General features: G+C 41.9%; 2 protein-coding genes across 6 annotated transcripts in view; one reads left to right on the forward strand and one right to left on the reverse strand.

The window, feature by feature from the left end:
* On the forward strand, nucleotides 1-23,623 carry rnf32 (ring finger protein 32). Of its 4 annotated transcripts, XM_046370628.1 has the most exons (9): nucleotides 1-148; nucleotides 780-1,020; nucleotides 1,105-1,247; nucleotides 2,597-2,754; nucleotides 3,674-3,782; nucleotides 6,904-7,071; nucleotides 7,173-7,260; nucleotides 7,977-8,052; nucleotides 22,803-23,623. In XM_046370628.1, the coding sequence occupies exons 1-9, from the start codon at nucleotides 68-70 to the stop codon at nucleotides 22,813-22,815; spliced, it is 1,077 nt and encodes a 358-aa protein (XP_046226584.1). In that variant the 5' UTR covers nucleotides 1-67; the 3' UTR covers nucleotides 22,816-23,623. The 4 variants fall into 4 exon arrangements, with proteins under 4 accessions (XP_046226584.1, XP_046226585.1, XP_046226582.1 ...); XM_046370629.1 differs by lacking the exon at nucleotides 7,173-7,260 and having other exon boundaries at nucleotides 22,803-23,619; XM_046370626.1 differs by lacking the exon at nucleotides 22,803-23,623 and having other exon boundaries at nucleotides 7,977-8,348.
* The window catches only part of lmbr1 (limb development membrane protein 1), a 30,143-nt gene continuing 16,337 nt past the window's right edge, over nucleotides 10,845-24,650 (reverse strand). For both annotated transcript variants that reach the window (XM_046370624.1, XM_046370625.1), the window contains exons 10-17: nucleotides 21,990-22,079; nucleotides 20,850-20,926; nucleotides 20,265-20,342; nucleotides 16,017-16,090; nucleotides 15,659-15,749; nucleotides 14,944-15,010; nucleotides 11,924-12,085; nucleotides 10,845-11,447 (exon numbers count right to left, since the gene is read on the reverse strand). In XM_046370624.1, the coding sequence (XP_046226580.1) occupies nucleotides 11,362-11,447; nucleotides 11,924-12,085; nucleotides 14,944-15,010; nucleotides 15,659-15,749; nucleotides 16,017-16,090; nucleotides 20,265-20,342; nucleotides 20,850-20,926; nucleotides 21,990-22,079 (725 nt within the window). In that variant the 3' untranslated portion in view covers nucleotides 10,845-11,361. The remainder of the gene's footprint in view (nucleotides 11,448-11,923; nucleotides 12,086-14,943; nucleotides 15,011-15,658; nucleotides 15,750-16,016; nucleotides 16,091-20,264; nucleotides 20,343-20,849; nucleotides 20,927-21,989; nucleotides 22,080-24,650) is intronic.

Raw genomic sequence — 24,650 nt, forward strand, 5'->3', positions numbered from 1 at the left:
GTGCTTCTAATTTAGAAACAATAACCAGCTAACCCGGAGGTCTCAGCTAAGCCAATCAGAGGCAGCGATGAGGCTCCACGGGGAGAGGAGGCGGGTCCTGGACCGGTTACCTGGCAACCTTTCAAACACCGGAATGGCAATGCGGAAGGTTTGTATTTCACCTGCTGTTGTTGATAGGCTAATTCATTAAAATGTATTATCTTGAAAGACAGTTGCAGATAGCTTCTTCTTACACGTGTATTTAATCTTTAGACGCACTTCATAGTGAGTTTAAAGCCAGTGTCGTGAGTAGGACAAAGTAGAGTTGTCCCATTGCCTGCTTTGCACCTGCTAGCTTAATGAGATGGTTAGCAAACACCTGTGTGAAATGGACTCTGTTACGGTTTAGTTTAAATATTAAACAAACATAGTATTCTCTACTTGAGTACTCTACTATGAGTAAAATGAGTTTCGATGTAGTATCTTTAAGGTAAACTCGAAGATACGCTGTTGCAGAGCTGTTTGTGTCGGTTTTAGGAAATAATTTCTTTGACACGCTTATTGCTGCATTAGTGAATTAACTTATCTTTGGCATTTATACCTTTGTCCGTTTGGCCATACAGTAATTTATTCCTGCATTGTGGTATTATTTGTTTGTAACAGTATGGTTCAGAATGCATAATGGTTGTATTTATTTCCTCATGCTGGTCTGAGATAATGCAAAGTCTACATTTTCTGCTTTGCCAAGGTTACAAAGTTTTGCTCATGCATCACTTGTAATCCATTTATATATTTCACAGGATTTGAAATCTAAAGCTAGGAACAAGTTGGTAATTAACTCGGTTGCCTTTCAAGACCACATCACACGCACCCTGCTGCATCCAAATGCGTCACTTTCTGATCCTTTGCTGAGATGCAAAAGAAAAGCGCTCAGAAATCCACAAGCAGGGGAAACAGTGGAAGAAAGAGGTCTGCAGGGACAAGACTGGCAAGAAGAGAGAGAATATGTGCTTGATCCTACTCCACCTCCTTTAACGTTAGGTATAACATACAACTCTGGCAAATTTGAGACTTTATTTATGTGACTCACGAATATGTAACCATTATTTTTCTCATTTCTTTTAGCTCAGAAGTTGGGTTTGGTGGCCTCCCCTGCAGGAAGATTGACCGAGTATGAATGGACTCGGGTCAAGGCGAGGTCTGTTCGGCAGGGGGAATCAGCTCAGCCCTGTGCAATATGCAGGGAGGAGTTTCTGCTTCACCCTCAGGTATTCCCCCTACACAGCAGCTTCTGTTAATACTCTGTGAGTGAGCTCTTTCTTCCCCCCCCCTTTTTTTACATGTTTCCAATGTTCTGTCTGTCCTCAGGGAAACCTGTGTTTCTGTACACACACACACACACACACACACACACACACAAAGCCCCCCTCTCCCACCTTCCCCCTGCAGTTCCTGTATGTTCTAATCTGTGTAGACAACTGTACAAATTTACCCATACTGCCTTGGAACTCAACTGTGACGTGATGATGTAGCAATCAGTGTGTTACTGTGAGGGTCATTCAGTCTCTTACACCTTTCTGATCCCCTTTTAAGATGCCAATCTCCTCAAGAATGTGGGACTAGAATAGGTGGCCTCACAAAGCACAGTTGCCATAGATGCACGTGTAAATATTAGTTTGACTCAAGGAGAAAAAAAAAGTTAATTAGAGCCTGCTAACAAGGGAAAGTGACAAGACAGAATCTTTGTTAATTTGGTATTTTTCTGCAAGCCCTCATATTGTAACAATGAATTTGTGTGCTACAGTCTTGTGTTGCATTCGAGCATTAATTTTGCCACTAAAAATGCTTATATCAGCAGTTCTCTTGAATCACTTGTGTGTACTGAAATGTTTACCTCTCTATCCAGTTCATATTATTTTAACATCAAACAGAAATTTAAAAACTAAATTTTCTTTGGCTTTCTATGACATTTTTATTCCATTTCTGTATTGCCTGTCCATAAACTGTAGCTTGTACCCTGAAAGCACTGTGAGAAGTGAAATTTCTCTGTGGTCTAATGGCTTGTCGAGCTCCTGGAAATTGTACACTGCAGGGGGCCCTTTCACTGGTGATGGAGTGTGTTGGTCAGGGCAAAAACAATGGGAAATCAATATGCCTCCCCCTTGCCCTCTAGAGATCTGAGTAAACTGGTTTGTGTGCCAAGCCCCATAGCTGTGGCTGACTCCTTTCAGACAATAAAAGAATCCCTCTCACAGGTAGAGAGAACTATAGTCCAGGTCCCAGCCAGCCCACTGGGGGTCATGCTGACTCTCTGTCCTCTCAGCAAATAACACTTAAAAGCAGACACACATTCACATACATGCATGAATACACACAGGTCTAAAATGGCTTAAAGCTCAAATACACACACCACATGTGCACAGACTGTATACTGTGTGAGAGCTTTCTCAAGCACTTAAAGAAAACTTGAAAACAAAACATGCTCAGCAGCAGCATCCTCTGGACACAGCTCAGTCATTGAAATCTAACATCTAATTTTGTTTCATTGCATGTATGATAAAATTTTCATTTATATATGCGTGTATATCAAGTAACTTTTGTCACCGTTTCCTTTTAGGTGTTGCTGTCCTGTTCTCATGTTTTCCACAGAGCATGTTTGCAGGCGTTTGAGAGGTTTTCCCGGAAGAAGTGCTGCCCGATGTGCAGAAAGGAGCATTATGAGATGCGGGTGATCCACGATGCGGCTCGACTCTTCAGACACAAGTGTGCCACAAGGTATGTGCACTAAACCAGAAATTTAAATAGAGAAATGTATATAATAAATGGTGTTTCAATAAATATTTGAAGGACACGTTCCCATTATCAGCACAATAAGAATTCATCGCACAGTGTCACCAAGTGTCTGCGAAACTGAAAAAAAACATCCTCAAATACTAAAATATGTTTTATATATGAAATATTAAAACAATGTGATAATATACAACGGGTGATTTCTAAGTCTGTGGCCTAAGGTGGGAGGAGATAAGTGATACAGGTCTTGTTTCATGCCCATGCAGTCCAAATAACTGGACGATTTCACAGAAAATTTGAAGCTAATATCTTTTATGGTATTTCCATTTCGGTTAATTGAATAGAGCAAGTCAGCTCTGTCTGAAAAAATGAACATCGTCTGCTTTTGTGCAGTCATCTGCTACCTCAGTCTCATGGGTTTGTCACCCAAGGAAGTCCACAAGGACATGGTGGCAACACGAGGACAGAGTGGCGCCCTCAGACTACTGTGTCATCTGCAAGATGAAGACGGAGCTCAGTAGTCCCCATTTTGACTCTGATGACTGAAGTTTTCACTGCTGTTTGCTTTCTGGAGGTCCGTGACACAGACTTCTACAAAAAAAGAGATCTGTACAATCCACAACAGGTGGACTAAGTGTATAAATGAAAGGAGGGAACTATGTGGAAAAAGAAATGCACTAGTTTTTCAAAAAATGACTCCTACCTTAGGCTTTGAGCGACCGTATCAGTAACCCATCATTAAAGCAATTGTTCAGCCTGTGGAAACAGAGCACTGCAGTAAAAGATGGAGGCAAAAGTTTTTTATTTATTTGGCTAAGATTTGACTGTTAAAGTTTTGAACAGCTGTGGGAACATGATTTCACATGATGTGATTATTGTTTCTTTGCTCTTTTTGAATGTGTAGAATTCAAGCATGTTGGCGAGGTTATGCTGCTCGAAAAAAGTACAGAAAATTGAAAAGTTCCATCTGTCCGAAAGACAAACGGCTGCGACGCAAATTCTTTGAAGAAAGGGTGAGTTTGGCTTCAGATCTGCGGTGATCACACCAGGGTCTTACAATCTTGCTTCTTCATTCTTTGGGTCACACTGAACATATATGAGGCAGCATGTCTTCTTTCTTTTCCTCACTCTGACATTTTTCAGACTGTTTGGTTGGTCAAATAAAGCCTGGGACCAACATCACATCTTGACGGTTCAGAAGTGGGTTTCAGGGACTCACTGACCCCACTGCTAACCCACACACACACGCACACACACACATCTTAACCTGTTCTCACCCTCTCCAGCTCCTTTGATGCTTTGTGAATCATACATTGTTTGTCCACTGATGTGGACAGAGTTTTGTGTTTTAGTCAAACAGTCTGGACATTCCAGGGTCAGCACAAAAGCATGATGTCTCCTGTGCGTGTTTGGGTCTGGTTTTCCTTCATCTATCTACATATCTAGGGTTGTGTGTGTGTGTGTGTGTGTGTGTGTGGCTCTGTTACTGGGTTGGAAAAAGGTGAAGAGGTGACACCAGGTTGTTTGGATACCTGGTGCAGGTTGTCATTTCAGGCTTTGTTCTCTAGTCCCATTTCAAAGCTATAAATCATGCAACGACTGGACGTGCTGGAGGGATTATTGAAAAGTGGCCTCAAGAGCAGCCAGTGGATGAGGTTGTTTGACTCTGAGGCTGTGTTGCCTTCATGGTGGCTCTCAGGAAAAGGGAACATTGCCACCTAGTGAACTTCCCCCAACTGAGGCCTTAGATGACCAAAGATAACAGTGGTCACCGTTTGCTCTTAACCAAATCACTTAATTTATTTTAAGAATTCACCAAAAGGGCATGCTTTAGAATTGTCATGGCTTCAACAGCTGTACCGTCTATCCAGTGTCTTAAAAAACAGACACCTAGTATATCTATGGAGTGTTGTAATCATGCAGAGTGCTGCTGCACTTCAAAGAGGCTGATTAAGCAGAAATGACAAACGCACGAGGGCCAGACTTATAATGTGTTACTAGGGTTGGTGCGTCCTACCCATCTCCCTGTCAGTCTGTATCATCTCGCCTATAAACCGCGCCTTTAACGTGTCACATAAACAAAGACACCGCATTTACTGATCCTATTAACTGTGTTCTAACACATTAGACCGTGTCCGGGTCTGGGTGCTCAGGATGGAGTCATAGACGATGTCAGCCACTTTACATTCAAGTTGTGTGATCCAGTGGTTGTGGGTGGTCATGAGATTGTCTCATGTCTTTTGTCACACTGAGGATGATCTTCAAGAGCTTTGAGCTGCGCAACACAGTGCTGACAGGTCTGATTGACTTGATTTTCAAGGGGAAGACTTATTTGCTTAGCTGACTGTAATGCAAACAGGCATGTTAGTGCTGGGCTGGAACCTGTGTGAGACGGGGAGACCTATTCTTTCAGTTTTCCTTGTGATAGCAGGAGGCAATAAAGCATCTTTGTACCACAAAGCCACAGGTGTTCCCTGGAGAATAAAACAAAACCCTCCCACATATCAGGTCAGTTTCAGAAAATCTTATCAGCTGGTCCTGATGCCCAGCTTTCAATTTTTACTCGCTTCAGAGTCCGACCCTGAGTCAACACATTAAGTGGGACACTACCGACAACTAGATGGATTGCCACGAGATAACGCCTCTGCGCTCCACCTCCTCTTCCCTCTCTGTCTCCTCTCCCGTCCGCATCTCCTGTGGAGCGAGGCAAAGTTCACCAGAGGCTGTACTGTTTGCCTTGACTGTTGAAAAGTCAGCCAGGCTCATAAAAATCTCCATCCGAGTGGTCAACAGTTGTTTAATTAGGGATAAAAGCCGAGCTGTAAAGCGATTCTGATGTCACTGTGACAGGCTAAATTGTCTGTGTGTAGGTGAATCATAAAAACACGTACATGTGTGCAAGCAGGTGCTGATGTGCTTATCTTAGTGACATATGGAGTAATTACGATCGTGCTGCTTTTCTTTGTCTTATGCAATAGTTAACAGAATATCTTAAGGTTTTCATCTGTTGTTGAGACAAAACGAGGAAAAAAAGATGTCCTCTTGGGTGTTTCGAATTTAGGACATTTTATAAACCAAACAATCACTTGGTTAATCAGAAGTTTCATCTACCATTAGCAGCCTAACATTAATGTATAGTTTTATGTATTCATGTATGGTCATTGAACTTATGAAAACGTTTCACAAAAGAATGTGTATCACAATGTGCTTTTGGTTGCATGTTTTTTTTTTGGGGGGGGGGGGGGTCCAGACCTTTCACCCACATCTCACGGTATTCCATCTGTGGATGCAATTTGCTCGGTTGTCATGGAGACGGTTCAGTTGTTATCATTTAATTGTGAGGATGCTGTTTCTTAGGTTACATGCAGAAATGTTACGTTAATTGGTCAAATGCATGGCGCTCTTGAAACTTATAAATAGCCTATTTATGGATTGTCGAATATGTTTTGTTATGAACATGCATATGCAGGCATTAATTGTTGCCTAGCAACAGCTGCTGTAAATAGGAGAATACAGCGTTCTGGGAGGACAGACGCTGCAAAGAAGTCTTTTAAAATCAGTCAGATTGAGAATGGAAGAGGTGACCAGGCGCTTCAGTGAACACAGAAGGTGTAAATTTACATTTTAGAAACTTGGCTGTAGATGACTGAGGTCACGAGTCCAAGTCCAGTTTTATAACATGAATATGTAAGTAAAAGATAAAATTAAAAAAAAAGAAGAAGAAATTAAAAATTAAAAAAGCTGTTTTAAAGCCTTCTTCACCAGGGATAGCCAGGGATGGTGGAGAAATAGTGAGTCTGTTATTTATTGCTCTGAAAGTAGTGAAATTTGAGTATTCTATGTCTTAGAACACTTGAATCATCTGTAAAATACCCAGACAGAGAAAGTGCCAGAGAAGCGTGTGTTTCCATGTTTCCCAGCACTATCTTCCTCTTTTTACTGGTTTCCATTAATTCTCCATGTTAGTGGGAGACGTGACTGTATTGATCTGGCTGTTTAACAACTGCACCCTGTCAGCATGCCTCAGCCATTACAATACACACACACAATTAGCCTTCGCCGACAACACGACTCTATTGTGTAAGTGAATGAAACATGCCTCCTTTGTGGCACTAAAATGGTTTTTCTAATTAGTTGCAGGAGTTGAATGACAGCTTTGTCCGATACTGTCACACCGACATGGAGGCTTTTCTGTGTGATATCAACCGCTCGCTGTCATCAAGCAGACAAGTGTTCCAGCAGCTGGAGAAAAAGTACATCTCCAAACCTCAGGAGGAGGACTGGGACCGAATACAGAGCCAGGTCAGCAGTAAGACACACTCAAATGAACCCAAACTCACTTGTATCAATAAACGAGGCCCCCTTAAAAATATCTAATCCTCGTTTGATTCTTCTTCTCCCAGTCTTGCCTTTCCCTTCTTGACATGTTAATGCTTGCATGGGGACGACAGCATCACAGCTGCCGGATAGAAAGTAGACGTCTCTCCAGAGGTGATCATTCTCTTTACCAAGTGAATGGCAGTGGGTAGGCTAATAATCCCCCGTGTTTACAAAAAAACATGAGCCGGTCTGATAATGCACGGCAGGCTTTTCATCGCCTGGACTGCTGCAGAGGAACTGAAAAGACATTAAGATTTGCTGTTCCATAAGGCTCCATTGTTGACTTTCATTGCAACCCAGTGCCATTTTCCATAGAGGGGGGTGGGGTGTGTGCAAAAGATGTCTTTTTTTTTTTCCCTTCCTTATCTGGTGTGAAAAGGTTGAGCACAAGGCAGGAGTGGCTCAGCCTTGACATGGAGTATCAAACAGTGAATGTGCTTTCAACACATACCTTGCACCTTTTTCACGGGTGCAAACTCTATAAAGCGGAGTGCAGCTCGTTATGAAACATTTAACAGCGGGCCATGTTGGCCCCTAAATACAGGAAGCTGTCTCTGGTTAATCACTGGCAGAGCTGTGCGTGTGTTGCTTTGTTTTTATAAGGATCACTTACAAACATGTTAACACCTCGAGTCTGATCAAACCTGTCAGCTAGATGCCAACAGATTTGGTTCAGAGTTCCTTATAATGAAATGGCAATGGACAAAGTCAGTGATTACCCAATAAGCATCAAGACATGAAAAAATTACCCCAGACTACACAGTAGTTGCTGTAAATATTGCTATATTAGTTAAAGAACTTATGATGTTTGTTTTCCTCTCTGACAGGTTATCCAGAGAGGTGTCCGGGACTGCCCCATCTGCCTGACTGCACTGTGCAGCCCCAGCCTCCCAACAGAAGCAGGTACATCCAGCCTTCACCAACACAGATGCACCGTGCTTCTGTCCTGCTCCCATCTCTTTCATCAGCTCTGTCTAGAGGCCTTTGAGGCCTTTACTGTAGAGAGCAGACCTTCCTGTCCCCTCTGCAGATCTGTCTACCACAAAAAAATCATCTAACAAGGTTCAAATTTATGCAGCGTCGTGTTTTGGGCCGTCTCATGCAGTGATATGTGTAACTTGAAGCCCACTTTTTTTTGTAAGCAAAATGATTACGAGATCTTCTAGTGAGAGACAAGATTAAAGGAATAGTTTTAACCCTTAGAATATGTTTATTGGCTTTGTTGCTAAGAGTTAGATGAGAAGATTTCATGTCTGAGCGTCTGATAACTTTAGCCTAGTATAAAGATGGTAAGAAGGGAGAAGCGGCTCATCTGTATGTAAGTTCTAAGTGTTTCTAAGTTCAAAAAGCTTATAGCCAGACAAGCGATTTTACCGCTGCTAACAGCTTTTATGGTAAGCTACTGGGGTGCTGGGTAGCTCCATACTCCATACAGACAGGAGCGATATCAATCCATTCCTTAATGAATCCAAGAACTGGAACAAGTGAATGCAAAACTACTTAAATCCATCTTTCAATTACAATGACAAATGAAACATGTTCACCAATCATTTTCTACTTTTATTTGCAAACACAGAAACATCAAAAAATAACATAACATATATTTAACAAACTGAGAAAGTGTAAAAAAAAAAAAAAAAAAGTTCACAAAACATGTACCAAAAATTACATGCAGAGACCAACTGACATACAGAAAAAAAAGCTGCTTCACTTACAGCACAGTTCAACTCTCAACTTCTGAAGCCCCCACACAACACAGAGATGCACTGTAAAGGCAACCAGAAAAGCTTGGTTGAGTAGAAAATGGCCCTTTGAGTTCCTTACCGCTACTGCAAGCAGTATGATTGTGATATTTTATTTGTAATTCGGGGCATGACACTTCCCTGCCAAGTATCGCAGAGCCCAGCGTTACCACAGTCTGCAGCTGAGTGGATGTATACGCAACCGTGATGGAGCTGGAAAAAATTCACCTCCAGCTATTTGTCATTGCCATTTCTTTTTACTTTCACTGATTCTTCTGGCAGTTAAAATTCTCTTTTGCCAAAATACAGTATTGTCCTTTTTGCTTTGGCCCCTAGTTAATTTTTCACAGTATCCAATCATCAGCATGGTCCTAACTTTATCGCTGCACATGTGCACCAAACAAATGAAATGGTTCCAGAAAATGTGCCAAATGTTTCTGCCCGTGTCTAGATAAACCTGCTCTCTTGAAGTAACATTTTTCAAAATCAGAGACACAATCATGCTTTGGGTTTGGGATGGTAAGAGCCATTATATGTAAAGGTCATCCTTTACAAAACATTCTCTGGTCCAGTTCACTCATTGAGAAGATGGATTCACAACTGTGATGAAAAACATTCCCTGTCCTAAAAAATAAAAAGTTTTAAATGCATATATAATGTAAAATTTCCTTAGTTCCTTTTCTTTTGTCATCATTATTAAAACACAGACATTTGTAACACCGTAAAATCATCGTTCCATCAATCACCCCTATCCAAGCAAGTGCTCAAGTTTTATGGGTAACGAATGAGTCTCAAAATGGAGCTTCTCACTAGATAAGAGCAGCTGCGACAACATTCATAACAAAAGCAATGTGCATGTTCTATCCAGTTGGCTTTAGACTAGAAACTCGGTGGCGTACAGGGGATCACAGTGGAACTGTCGAGACAAACAATGTACATGTACACATATGTACATGTACATGAACAAACAGCACAGAAACAGCTCTGACATTAAGCCTGCGAGATACTTGTCATATAAGGCATTTAAGGTGGCTCTGGAGACAAAGAACATCACAGTTCAGAAGATTATGCAGCAGTACAACAACATGTAAATGGGGCCTGAGTCACCAAGTCTTTCTACTGGCTGCAAAGTTGCACATTTTTCACTCATGCATTCTGTATATGAAAACTGTTGTTACAGGTTTGCATTAGACTTAGGTGTTTATATATAAAAAAAAATTATGTACAACAAAATACAGACTGCTTAGTGAGTCAGACCCTCCGTATGCTCAGTGAGAACCCAATATTTACATCCAAATAATGCAAGAGATGTATGAAACATAATATGTACATGTAAATACAACATTTACAAATATAACAACAAAAAAAAAAGACAAATCTTTCTGTGAATTTAAAAGTGATTTTTTTTTTTTTTTGGATGAGAAATGTGATGGAATTTTCTATGTGCACAATATAATTTCAGGAAACACAACCAGGAGATCAGTTCCAAAATGTATTAAAGCCTTCTGCTATTTGGAACAGAAGTGGATACAACTCCCATATAGTTTCCCATTTGTACAGTAGCTCCAGTCTAATCTAGAGCACCTAAAAAAAGTTCTTACCCTACTTCATACAAACTAATGACATCATCAATAAAGTTAAAGCGCACTTGAATACAGCCAATTAAAAAGACAAATGACAGTGGGAGTGTTCAAGTCTGAGTCCTATCGGTAATGACAGTGCCAATGCATATAATGTGAATTGTTGTTGTTTTATGTACTGGCTGTGATGAGTGTGAATAAATAACCCTCTTTATGTTTAATAAATTTTTTCATACTTTAAGCATAACAAATTCAAAAGTGACAAATGGACACCTTATTGTGCCTGCGTCACTTCACACATCGAAGACCAACGATTAGACCATAAACTACAAATGTATCACTGGCACCGATTACCATGGACATTAAAAAAATGAGTCTAACTGGATTGGGGGGTTATTTACCGAACACAGAGGAAAAGTGAGGTGATGGGGGGGGACACACCCACCTCTCAGACAGAAGGAGCACTGTTTCACCTGCCGTATCCTCGGGTTTTTGTCTTGTGCAGTGGTGACGAAGCTGTAAGAGAAAAACAAGACAGCAATGCTGTGGGGGTAGGGGGGGGTGCCCCTGAAGCAAGAGATGGGTGGTTTAAAGTCACAGTCACGGTTGAGGTCAACATCAAGGTCACTGCAGTGATGCCAGTCTATTTCACTCCCCAGTCTCATCCCTGGCTCTGTCCCAGCTTCCATCCGAGACACAGAGGATGGAATGTCACGAAGCTAAATTGCTCTCAGCCTCCATTTGCAGCATCCGTCAGACACTGCCTGGGTTTATTAAGTTCCTTCCAATCCCTTTCACCTTTCAGCAGTCAGGCAGTATTGTGGAAATCTCCCTTTGGCTGTGCTAAGGTGTGTGTGTGTGCGTGTGTGTGTGTTGATATATCGTCCCTTTCACAAAGTTTTCTGATGCCCGTTGGCCGAGAGCTTCCCAGATTCAGGGTCTGTGGGGCTGTTTGACAGTTGCAATTTATCCAGACCTGGGCAGGGGGAGATAAGGGAGAGAAATCTCATTATAAAGCCTCAGAGTTTCTCTTAGACAGAGGTATTGATGTGCTTTTTTTCCCATCAGTGCCTCTGTCTGACATTTTCTAACCCTATCCCACCCTGTGTATCAAACATCCTGGACCTGTCACCACAAGCCTTTGAGACTAGCCCCATCCTCTGTCACACGTCAGTCCCGCAGCACATTGAATCCCGCTGCAATTTCTTCCATTTTGTCACTCCAGGTTGTGCTGTCTGAGTGAAATAAACACTGTCTCCCTCCAAAGCAACAGAGTAAGTTGGTGCTGTTGGTGTTTCAGACTAACCCTTTGTGGATATAAAAACTGGGATGAAAATGAGTAGCTATTACGAAAGAAATTGCTTTATATTCTACAGAACATCCAGCACAGCAAAAAGAGGATTGTTTGTGGTATATGTGGTGAACATGTGAAAAACACATAGAAGAATTTACCTAAAGCCTTCAGAAGCTCTTCTCGTACGGCCGAGGTGAATTTTCGTACAAGACAGAGTGTCGTCACGACTGCAAATAGCAGGTTGTATGAAAGGACAATGTAGAAGTTTCCCAGCCAATTAAATCTCCCGAAGTCTCCCAAGAGGTCAAACCTGGTGATACCTGTGACGGGCAGAGATACAGGTTATAAAGAAAGCTGACACTCACACACTCAGACAACACAATTAACATTTTGCGCTGACACCATCTGTAACCTTTTTTTGGAGTGAGGTGGGTAAGATAAGTTAGGGCCTTGTAAGACACAGTATCGATGAGTTGAGAAAGAAGAATTTGCTGAAAACACAGAGCAGCTCATGACAGGAAGGACAATAGTAAATATCTGCAGCATCAGTGGTAGTATGAGTGGTTTCTCCTGCAGAATCCCCTTAGCTCCAAACCTCTACAACATTCTCAAAACATCTGTCACAGCTGCTCGAATGCAGCCTGGAAAGCCCTCAACACCCTGTTGTTGTTGTGTACACTACAATGACAGCGTGCTGGCTGTGCCGTCTAATAATAAAGTAATGTAAGTACAAAATTAAGATTTCAATAACCTGGTATGTACAGTTGTATTTAATTTCACTGACGGTATTTTGAGATGTTAATTTTGCATGCAGTATTGATGAAAGGAATTTTCGCACCAATATATTCTATCCATGAACCAGGGCAGTCGTCTGTATGCAGAAATTATATTCAAATGTGGCACAGTGGAGAAGCAGTCTATATACATTCTGCTTCCACTGTAACATCTTCACAACCTCTGTCTTCAATTAGATTGGGCAATCGATTCAGTGTCTGGAGAGATGTATTTACAGCCGCAGTAAGCAGTTTGCAAGCATCAAGGACCTTTAACAAAATTGCCTGTGAAGACATAGGGAGAGAGAGATGATGGAGACCCCAGTCGATACTGCTTGCCACTGTGGTCTGGCTACATCCGTTTCTAATGCCAAAGGTTTTGATCTTGGTTTGGTAATTTGAGAAAATCTAATTGGGGGTAAAAAGATGCTTGGCATTTGAAATGTCAGGGGTAGCAGAGTTGGAGACATTAGAATGCAGTTCCTCACGCAGCCAAGAAGCGTAGGCCGGACTCAGGCACAGTGAGATATTTCCTGTGTGTTTGAGCAACACATAATAGTCCAGTCGGCCAGGGACCATTGTGGTATATCACTCCCCTTTATTTCATTTCCTGTTAGCACTCTACTGTGTAATAAAGGATAAACACAATTAAACATAGCTGTTCAATATATGCTGTTAAAGTATTAATATCATTTATAACATTTTTCTAACAATGCAAAAAGTTTTTAATAAAGGCTAATTAAATTAAAAAAGTCACATATAGATACGTGCTTGTGTATGATAGTGCACTACATCTAACTGGATTTTACTATCAGGTGGGCAGTGGGGTGACTGAAGTCGCAACAACAGCTTGACTTTTAGCTCTGTTTTGGTCTCTACCAACTTCTGAGGGGGACATATGTGCCTGTCTGCAGGTTGGTGCTGCGCAGTTAATGTGCAGTGGGTCGTTAAAGCTTTTTCACTGATATGACGCACTATAACGCTTCAGAGAAACCAGGTGGAGCTGTGGGGAAACTAGAGACTATCAGAACTGTGCGAGTGCAGTACCAGGGCGTACTGACAGAAAAGCTAGTGACAACGTTATGTTCTGTTAGGTTGTGTTTTGACATCGTTTACTAAAGGCTCTTTTTTTTTTTTAACCATACTGCTATTTGCTGCAACCTACTCCACCATTACGTTTGCAACCTCCTTCAGCTCTGGCAAACCAGTCACTGCTGACTGATGTAAAATGTATCACCAATGATTTGCCAATTTCACCACAGACACCAGGTTTAAAAACTAGAACTGCAAAATATGAACAAATTTATTTAAGGTAATAGGCTTAATAAAGCATTGTGAGTACTCATTTTGAAAGGGCTTGAATGTAACTCCAGCTCCAGCTTTGCAACCTCACATTCAACTCTCACAACGTCTTTTTCGTTTGCTGGGAGGCCTTTATTCTTCAGCCCTGTCTCATGTATTTATTCCTTTAAATCTATTCAGCGTCACAAAGCAGAACCTGTTGATATTTTGTAAAGCTCCCAATGAGTCACTGTATGCTCACTCCGTCCCATTTTCCTACTCTGTTGGTCTCCCTCACACACATTCCAATACACACACACACACACACACACAGAGTAGTGCTATTTGAACAGCTGTGCTCCACACTCTGCATGTTTATTAGTGCCATTGTGATGGTACAACTCCTGTCATTTTTACCCGTTCACCCTGCACTCCTCTCTTATGTCAGAAAGGGGAACTACAGGGGAATTCAGCTTGCTAACCTTAATGCTGCACTGTTGGTGGCGACTCTGAAAGCTCTCGTGGGGGAGGGGCATTTACTCTTTCTAACTGTTTGTGGCATAGTCTTTATGACATCTCTGAAACTCAGTGCAACCTACATTTCTACCCTACAATCAATAAATCAAATGATGTCCACCTCGGTCTGACTACCTGCGCACACTGCCTATTGCACCAACTAGAGTCTCCCACAAAACTAGGCAGACATACTGTTAAAGCTATTAGCGAGTCACAAATGTATCGCAGAGAAAGTGCAGTGAGGCATGATGTAGCGATTACAAAGATGTGCTGTGCTTTCACAACCTTTATTGGTGAGATTTAGAGGTGCTGGATGGTGGATTTTGGTTACCTTCAGGCCAGCTGTTTTCTCTTGTTCCCCCTCTTTATGCTAAACAAAGTTATTTGGCTGCTGCTGGCCATAGGTTCACATTTAGAGACCAGATAGGTAGTATTGATCTTTCATTTAACTCTCCGCGAAAGTGAGAATAATTTCCCAAAATGACCAACTGCTTTAAATATTTAGTCTGAACACACTGGCTAAGATGAATGAATCATGAAATTAGCATGGCCACACTCTCTCTAAAGCAGGTAGGTAAGCACACACAAACACGCACACCTGTACTCACCAAGAGTTCTGGACATCACTGGCAGGGCTGAGCTCAGGACCAAGATGGACACACAGCAACCAATGATCTACAAATCAAAACAGATAATTAACCATAAGATTTCAGATCTCTCAAGCACGTAAGTACAAAACTTTAAGGCGGGAAACATCGAGACATGTTTAAAAAAGCACCCACTGCACCAACACGTTAAGCCATGACATGTCCACACATATACACACACCACTTGATGTTAAATTGGTTCCACATATTGTACAATTAGTACCTCTGAAGTTGCTCATTACCAGGTTCTTTCTGTTGTCCTTTCAAGCCCTTTCACTGGAGGGTCATGGCTAGTTAACAAGTCTCACCACTCCCAAACTCATTACCAAGTGAATAGGTTCCACTATGGGCCAAACACAGCACACATCCTCTGCCCACCACCCCCCACCCACCCCACAAAAAAACCCCACTCTCCCTCTGATGTACAAGAAAGGAGCTTGCACTTTGCCAGTGTTTGCGCAACCCACACACAAACACTGGACAGATCAACTAAAGCCATTGAGAGGCCCTGAGGAAAACATTAGTGAACAGCAGGAGTTCGGAGTGAAGAGGAAGGCGGGAAAAGGAAGGGGGGGAGGAAAGATGGGGGGTCTCAAACACATCAGCACCTGAGGAGTAATCTCCACACCCTTTCCCCCACTTCACCCTGCACCCCGTCCTTCCATCCCATCTTTACCGTTGTCATGGTTGTGTCATCCTTCCTGGGAGTGAGTGCCTCAAAGACTCGCAGGCTGTAGAAGCCAACAACCGAGGACACCATCAAGTAGCTGTTCAGCAGATCAGTCAAGGACCAAAAAAACTTGTCTGCTGGTAGCAAAGCAGTTTCATTGAGTCATCTTTTTTAAGTGAAGTCTGCACCTTTTCAGCTAAGATAAAAAGGTGACGAAACAGCACAACATGTCTTCCGGAAGGTGTCCAGCTGAACTATGTCCTGTGTAAACAAAGCTGACTTGACAATGTTGCTCTTGGCCATGGAGCATGCCACTTCGGCCACGGACAAAGGAGGGGGAAGGAGGCTGTCGCTGAAAGGATACAACATGAGGATGATCTCCAGGGCCGCCTGAGCCACACCAAAAGTGGACAGAGAGGCGTTTCCAATGCCTCTGTCCTGAAAGATGGAAGACACAGACAGAAAACTGGGTTATTCGGTGTCATCACACACCAATCTTATATAAACACATCACAAATTAAAAAAATGAAAATGGGAAACGGCAGCACTGCAGGCAGTTGCGCACACATGCAATTACAGAAATCCTGCAAAGAAAGTACGCAGTGCATGAAGAATTTCCCCACTTGAGAAAGACAGAATCAAATTGGCTAAGTAATGAATGGAACAAGATGAAAGAGGCTCTTTTCAAATCACTGTCGATCATACAATATGTGAACAGGTGTTCAAACAAAAACGGCACATTGCTTACGGTAAGAAGAGTGTACAGGCTGAAGGCACGCCAAAAACATAAAAACAACAAAACAAATACTTAAGCAAACACACTAGGCGCACCCCCCGGGCCCCCTCCAACCCCTAAGGCCTTTTGAAACTGGAGCAGCAAAAAGACATACATCTAAATACGCTGCACATACCAAGCATCTGTGTTGTCAAATGATAAATATTTGCTTTAGTCAGACTTGGCACCAGGGCTGATCCTCCAAAGGATCATTGTGTTGCATGGGGCACATACAGTACTATACATTATGTCCACAAGTAAGAAGTGACTGTAGACTGCTCACTTTCAACTTCTACAAGTTATATGTTTTTTACTTACTTGTGGACCTGAGTTGTTCAAAAACCGCTAAAATCTATAAGCATATTGACATTACACATATACACAATATGTGTATATACACAATACAGCACCATACCATAGCAATGCATAACATCAGTGTACAGTGTGTATACTGTATATAGTCTTTACTATACTTGCTAAACCAATACACCTTACAGTTGTACAGTATATATTTAGTCCTAGTTTTGAATTTATTATTTAAGTTTTTCATTGTATTTTTTTTTTTTTTATTTCTTACTTACCCACCTTGAGTGTCCTTATTGTGATTTGTTTTGTAAAAGAGCCTGAAGAAAAAAGGAAAGCCTGGCAGGTTGTTTCATGCCTTTTTATGCAACTGTCATCCCCGGGAGCTTACTGCAGAGCCATGGTGCAGTGCTCTTTCTCTCTTACACAGGGAATTAGCAGACAGCATCTGATGTAATTTATTAATGGAGAGAGGCCGAGCATGCATTTAGATTGTGTGTGTGCGCGCTTGCAATATGGGTCTAGGTGCACGCTCAGGACAGCTAGCTTTCACAGTATGCCTCTTTTCAACTCTTACTTCTTTTCATTCTAGTAGCAGAAAGGGTGATGCAGTGTATGTTTGTGTGTGTCAAAGAGAGGTAGGGGGTCGGCGGAGGAACCAGTAGATTCATCTGTGCTGCCTGCCATGGCTCTTACAGCAGGCACATTGCATTTATTGCTTGTAAGATTAGCACCTCGCAATACCTGCGCCCTCGCAAGGTCACCAGCCTTGTACTAACACACAACAGTGTCTCTCATCCTGCCCATTTTACCTCAGGTAGGTCCTCTAAACATAGAAAAGGAAGGTAACCAAGAGCATCCTGATATCACAGAGTTATATCTATTTCACACTGCCTCTCTCTACTAACCCTTATCCACTGGCACACCAGGTAAATTAGCCCAGCTGTCACAAGTTTAATGAGTAGGAGAAAGAAGCACAATGCATCCAAAAACTGTTTAAGCAAGGCGCTGGACCAGCGGAAGATGAAGAAATGAACTACAGCTCCCTTAAGTGCAATTAATTAGCACATCCACAAGTGACGGCTCGAGCTCATGCACTTCTTCAGACTTAGACACACAGAGACACCCTCATTGAATACAGATGCTGTGGTCATATGATGGTCACATGATGACATAAATGAAATTTAAAGCCGATAACAACAATACATATACAAATACATGTCAAGAAAAACACATATATAATATATAGACCCAAACAGAGTCAACTCCATGACTGCTACATTTAAAACTCAGCACCTACGTGTCAACAACAATGGTACAGAGGTTAGTCTGATCCTCTTCTGTGGAGGTCTGATTAAAAGATTGAAAAGCCTCTATCAATATCGGTTTATTGAATCAATAAAAACAATGTCAGAATTAATTTTGTATTTTCTGTTGCTCTAACTGTAGACGTTGCTAGTACTGTTAGAGACACATTAGTCTACTCATCAATAAATTTGCCTCTGGTTGTTTAATCAGAAATGGGAGAGATTCCAAAGGCACATTTAGGCATACTGTTTGCTCTGAAACCACCCATATTGTCTCCGTATCTTTAATCATTTAAGTAATTAAAGCTATGAGTTATGCCATCTAATCTTTTGGCCATAGTAGTTTCACGTATTTAATTCCGCTTCATCTTGCCATAAAAATGTCAACATCATTTATCTAACTTTTTAACTGTAGAGCTACTGGCTATTATTAGAGTGAAACAACAGTAGTCCCTGCAGTACAGTCACTCTCACTGTAAGACTACCTTGTCAGTTTTTTCCTTATTTCAGGAATCAGTTTCCCATAATGAGCTTTTAATGATGAGCGACAGGTGTGATGAAGGTGTTGAGGTATGTCAACCAATGACATATCCCTCTAGTTCTGCTATGTGCTAAACTTACAGCACCATAGCCACACATTATTTACCATGACCAGAATGGATATTTTTCCACATTCACATATAAACAAAAGCTTAAAAGGCCATAGCCAAGGTAGGCATGTCAGGGGAAGTCTGAAGGTACTATTAAGTTTGTATGTGTTTAGAGAAGGTCAATTTTAGTGAGATGAAAATTGCAGTCCAGTTGCAGCTAATTGTCCATTTTACAAAATACAGTGTCAAGTGTGGTTGCTACCAAAGAGGAGGGTCCGCAGTAACAATTTTATTGGCCCCTCTTAGTGCGTGTTCATCAAGCTGTAAAACACTGTGTCCTTTTACAGAGGCTGCTCCAGTTTCCCCCCTCCTCCTCCTTCCATTTGTTATTTCTACAGTATCTCCTCATCATCATCCACCTGCTTCTCCTCTCAGCTCTTTTTCTTCCACTCTCCTTGCTCCTCATCATCAACAATCGGCATAAAGGCGACTGGGGCACTGCTCAGTATGCAAGGGGATGCTTAGTAGGAAGGGAAGACAAACATTGACAGGGCACTTCTATTGTGCTCTTCCCCTGACAACAATCAGCGCATCGGGGCCTCATTTGACTTTCCCACAGTCTGAGTCTCTTTGCTCCGGCAGAACCTCCTCAAGACCTCAGACCATACACTCTTCTTTTTTTTTATGTCACTTTCTCTCCTCTGTGCTTATCTCGTTTCAGACTGTGAGGGAATTTCTGTGGTAGATGGGCAGAGTTTGAGAGCTGGGGGGGGGGGGGGTTAACAGGGTGGAGAGATGGATATCATATCAGTATCGATTGTTGTGGAGGATGAGACCTCTGCCCATCTCTCGTAGTGCTGTGAGATCAGAGGTGTGGCATCCATCCAGCTTGAGAAACGCATAAACCATTTAGTGGGGCCATGCTGTCAAAGAGGACAGCTTCAAGCTGCATGACAAGTGTAATTTGGGGGATTTTCTGCAACGCGTCATGCCAAAGAAAACATCTCTGCTCAATAAAATAATTGGAATGTCGAGGGCAGCTCTGTCAGTTGCCTGCGAGACGCTAAATGAAATGAGGGAGAAACGGGATACATTATGTTGCCCCCTCTCAGACAAGAATGCAACCACAAACACACACACACACACTCATACACACTCATACACGCACCTCTGTCGCTGCAGATGAGATGGGATAAGGAGAGCTTAAAACACATTGCATGTTAAGCGGAGATGAGGATCTCTGAGAGCCATTCCACACTCTGTTAGCTTGCCTCACAGCAAGAGCCCTTCACCTGGCCCTGACTGACTGACTGCCTTTGCAGAGAGCGAGGAAAAGCAGCTTACTCACACTGTGGACTTGAGACACGTAACAAGCTCACTGAATCTGCACACTGCTGTGAAATGACTTTCAATGAGCTTCCAAAACAAAACCAGAGGCATAAGGCTGATTAACATCTGGTCAGGCCTTTTATTCGAACATGACTCTGAGCATATCCGGAATTTGATTTATGTCTCCGCTAAGAACATGGCAAGTCTGACGGACAAGCTCTTCTGCAGTTGACAATGTGTGTGTGTGTGTCGTGTTTGTGTGTGTGTGGGGAGGGTAGAAAAGTACTTCAGTTAGATGGTAGGCTTACCGTGGATCCCTTGGGCATGGCAGTCTCATCCACTAGAAGATAGAGGATATTCAGTGCCACCATAAGAACTGAGATTGTCTGCAGACAGAGAGGAAGATAAAGATTTGTTTACACATGGTATAGTTATAATAAAAAGATTGATGAAATCCTCAAAGTATCCGGCATCATGATATAATTGAATTGTGGGGGCTCTGCTGATCCGTAAGTATGGCAGTGCATAATAACCATCTTGTGATTGTAAACTGTTCCAACATTAAGCTTCTCAAAGCCTGAACAATGTGGGGGTTGTTTGATGCACGTGCCGTGCCTCTCACATGGCCTTTCTTGCATTATACAACAATATCAGACGGCATAAATAGTATTCCCACACTATATAATCTGTTGAAAATCACAGTTGTTGCAGGTGGCTATTCAGCAATGTCTTAAACAGCTATTAAACAAAAGTAGTTTCCACACCCAGACTGTTGGGAAACTGTGAGGACGGGGTTTGAGGCACAGGGTGTAAGTCCCGGTGGCCACCAGCCAGGCTGTGTACGCCATGAGCAAACAGTTTGGGCTTAATGATAGGTCAGTCACAGAACTCACCGTTCCTGTGAGCAGGATCAACATCACTATGGGATACAGCAAGTTCTTCTCCCAACCCGATGCTTTCTTTCTTCTCTCTGAGAGGAAATGAGAGTGAGACGAGATGTAAGTTTATTAGTTTCAAGAAATATATGTATAAGAACCTCTTTAATAACAAGATTCAGAGATGAGCTAAATACCCCCATTACAAACCGTTTTACATGACTGGTTAATTAATATGTTCATCAAAGATAATTACTGAAATCTCAAGCCCTCTGGCTTTATTTACAGGGTTTGTACAGCTTGGTTTGGTAAAACATATCTCACCTCTCATCGCAACCACCCCCCCTGCAGCTAATATACATTTCATAACTTTCAAAAAATTATGCTCTTCCTCTTTAATTAGCCACACTCATGACTGCTTTAATTAGTGGAAACAATAATAAATCTTGGATAAAAAGAAATTCAACAAAATTAATTCTGTGATTTATACTTTGGTCAGAACATGTGTGTGTGTGCTTGCGGTGGGCAACTAATGTGCCTCGTTCTTCCAAGTCAGATGAAACATTTCAAGTTTTTACCTTCCATCTTCCCCTTATTTCACCAGCTCATCAGTCACGTTTGTAGACGCTGCTGACAGGCAGTAGACCACATCACACTGCGTGTTCTGATATGGACATCCACTGTCCCCCTGTGTATCTGACTGCCCTCTAGTCCTTGCCATATTGACTTTCTTTCTCCATTTCCAACCTTGTTAGTCCTCCTTATTCTCAAAGTGCACCCACCCTGCCTGCCCGAGAAGTTCGCCAAGTGCACTTTATATGCACCATCCTTCTAAATTAATGACATCACTAAAAGGCTTGCTACAATATAAAGTTTGCATCTTGTCCAATATCCTAAGTGCCTTTGTGCTGCACCCCCCATCCCCCACACCCACACCCACTCTGCTCCCCAAAAGACTCAGGCCTCATTTATAATATCCTAAAATGGATGGAAAATTATCAGGCAGTTCTGGTCCAAGTCCAAATTAAGAAATTAAGGGGAGAAAGCGGCTGCCTGTCAGCAATATGTAAAAAGCAAACCTCTTGGCATATATTTCCATAGCAATTCAAGATCTTAAGACAAAATATATCAGCCCTGTCACACAAAACACATACTTACCCAATTTATTCCTCTGGTTTCTAATATTGTCCAGCTCTTTGTTGAGCTGGTGAGTAAAGCTTCCTCGAGTATAAGAGTGTGTGGACGATCCTGCAGAAACAGAAACTAATTAATGAAATTTGTTGCATGAGCAGGTGTTGTCTAGTGCTGCAACTAACAGTTATTATCATATCAGATCTCCTTTTTTTATATATACATATATATATATATATATATATACACAATCACAACTTCTAGAAGTCATCCTTTGTCTGTCAAACCCAAACCCAGACAAAAACCCCAAAACAAATGTTATTCAACTTTAACTGATAAAAAACACAGTAAAGTAGAACATTACACCTTAAAGCGCAATTAAACAAGTGATTAATTGATTCTAAAGTAGGTCATTAACATTCTTTGCCATCTGACTGTTTCAGTTCTCATGTTGTTTAAACAGATAAAACCTAAAGTGATATGTATACTGCATCTGACAGACTACTCAAAAAACCCTCTTTCATTCAGTTGGAAAACAACAGTAAGAAAAAATAGAAGGTGAAATCCTGATTAAGAGGTTGTTAACTTCTCACCGTACTTGTCTTACCTCAGCATGTGGTATTTGACTTATTAAGAAATCCCATCAAAACAAGTAATCATTCTCAGAACATAACAATGTGATCTCAAACAAGTAAAAATAATCTCTTGTGTCAGGAGCTGTCTAGCGCATGCCACAACTGGTTGAATGGGCTGAAGAAGACAGCAAGGGATTCTCCAGGAAAACCACAAGGCCAGCTCATTTAAGGCTAATTTATCTATTTTACTCTGTTTTCCTTCCAGCTTGACGCACTAGTGTGGAGGCCCCTCCGAGCCAAAGTGGAAGAGTATCCATTTGCAACCCCTGGGGTGATTGGCAGATCAAGACCAATTAGTTCAGTGTTACACCGTTACTAGCGTGCAATAAAAATACCATCTTTCATCTTTGTTACAGGAGTGAAGGACCAATCACTTTGATCAAACCCTTTTCTTCCCTCTGTTATTACGACACGCCCTGTCTGGATGGGTTTAAGTAGGTAACAGAGGTGAGATGCGGGGGGGTTAACAGTCTTGTCTGTGCCCTCGCAGATACCTGTCCCATGATCTAAGCAAGGGAAAGTTTGAACCCTCAGAGCAAATGCAGTCACAACACAACAGGAAATGTCAGGGGCAGTTCAGCAGCTACTCTTCTCCAGACACGAATCGAAAAAACTGCCTCGGGGTAGCCAAATGTGCTCAGCCACAAGTGAATTAATCTATCACTTTTGCACATAACATTACCAGACATGGCCTTATCCACCCCCCAGGGAAGATAAATCATTGATCAAATTGACAACAGTTCCTTAATGAAAAATAGCAGATCTTACTAAACTTACTAAGAACACTATGATCACTTGTTGAGGGCTGTGGAGGAATTTTCAACTGCAGTATCCTCAATGACATCACTCTGAAACTGAAGTTAAATATATCCTCCTTCTCTTTCTGCTGGCACCATCAAGTAAAGGGCTGAGTTACAGCGAGGCAGAGATGCTGAGTGAGGCTTCTGGCAGCCAGGAAGGCCCGGAGCTATTCAACATATCCTCTCCAACCTTCACCACACTCGAAAAATTACGTCATCCACACATATGCTAAACACCATGCTGAGACAAAAGAGGCACTGGCAAGGTCATTGTGCCGCATAGCATCTGGACAGGCACTCTGTTGCTCTGCTATCAGCAGATCAGAGTCTTCAGAGAGGGCAGTGTGGACAAGCGGTTATGCCACATTGCCTTGTTCTGCGGTGTATTTGTCTACTTAAGTTACTAGATTGTACTTCTGCAATATCTTCCAGGTTAATGAGCCGTAGGAATTTGGTGGAAGCCCCATTTTGCCCCTGAAGCCTAAATTCTTTGTCAACTATTCTGTGACCCAAATATAAACACTACTGTGCGTTTCCTTATAATTTGTGTTTGCTTTATAGGAACAAGTAAATTTGTGCATTTTGCTTGGAACAGTTGAGCTTTTCTTCCTTTTCATCTCTATAACCTTTACAAACATAATCTTCGACACATTTAAAGCAGTAAAGAAGGGGGTGAAACACTGTGCAAGTAAATGGCAAAAATTGTTTCTCTTAATTTCAGTGTTAGAAGCTTATCTGATATTTCACATATCCGTCATCATGTTCATTATACCCTTGTCAAGGAAAACAGACAAGCATGTCAGCCAATTTAAGCCATAACCTTGTGATCTACAAGATTTAAAAACATCAACAATGTCATTACAAATGGGCAATTACATGTAGAGGGAGGATAACAAAGGGCCAGATGTGTAAATAAACACTGATTAATCAACTGATGTGGCTCAACAGTCCACATCTACAAACACAAACTGGGTAAGAGGATAATCTGTTAGAGGAGCCTGATGCAGAGCGGACACAGGTGAAGCAAGAAGACAAGATTGCTTGCCTCTGGAGTGTGTCCTGTGAACTGTTCCTGAACTGCCGTCTGCTCAGCGCTCTCGGCAGATCAAAGGAACGCCACTCCAGCCTGAATGTGAGCATGAACGTTGAGTGCATCCATGTACCTACTGTTTGTGCAGGAAAATATTCACCTCAACATCCTCCTTTCTCTCCTATTCCCACCTTTTAACAGGTGAAGGTGGGTTGCAGTTCGG

This window comes from Scatophagus argus, chromosome 18 (genome assembly GCF_020382885.2).
Source record: "Scatophagus argus isolate fScaArg1 chromosome 18, fScaArg1.pri, whole genome shotgun sequence".
Lineage (NCBI taxonomy): Eukaryota > Metazoa > Chordata > Actinopteri > Scatophagidae > Scatophagus > Scatophagus argus.

What these genes read in the sequence shown, in the direction of transcription:
- rnf32 (XM_046370626.1), top strand. Translation starts at nt 68, where the DNA reads ATGAGGCTCCACGGGGAGAGGAGGCGGGTCCTGGACCGGTTACCTGGC. An exon ending in TCCACCTCCTTTAACGTTAG is followed by an intron (nt 1,021 to 1,104) that starts GTATAACATACA and finishes CATTTCTTTTAG; the next exon opens with CTCAGAAGTTGGGTTTGGTG. An exon ending in GCAAATTCTTTGAAGAAAGG is followed by an intron (nt 3,783 to 6,903) that starts GTGAGTTTGGCT and finishes TTTTCTAATTAG; the next exon opens with TTGCAGGAGTTGAATGACAG.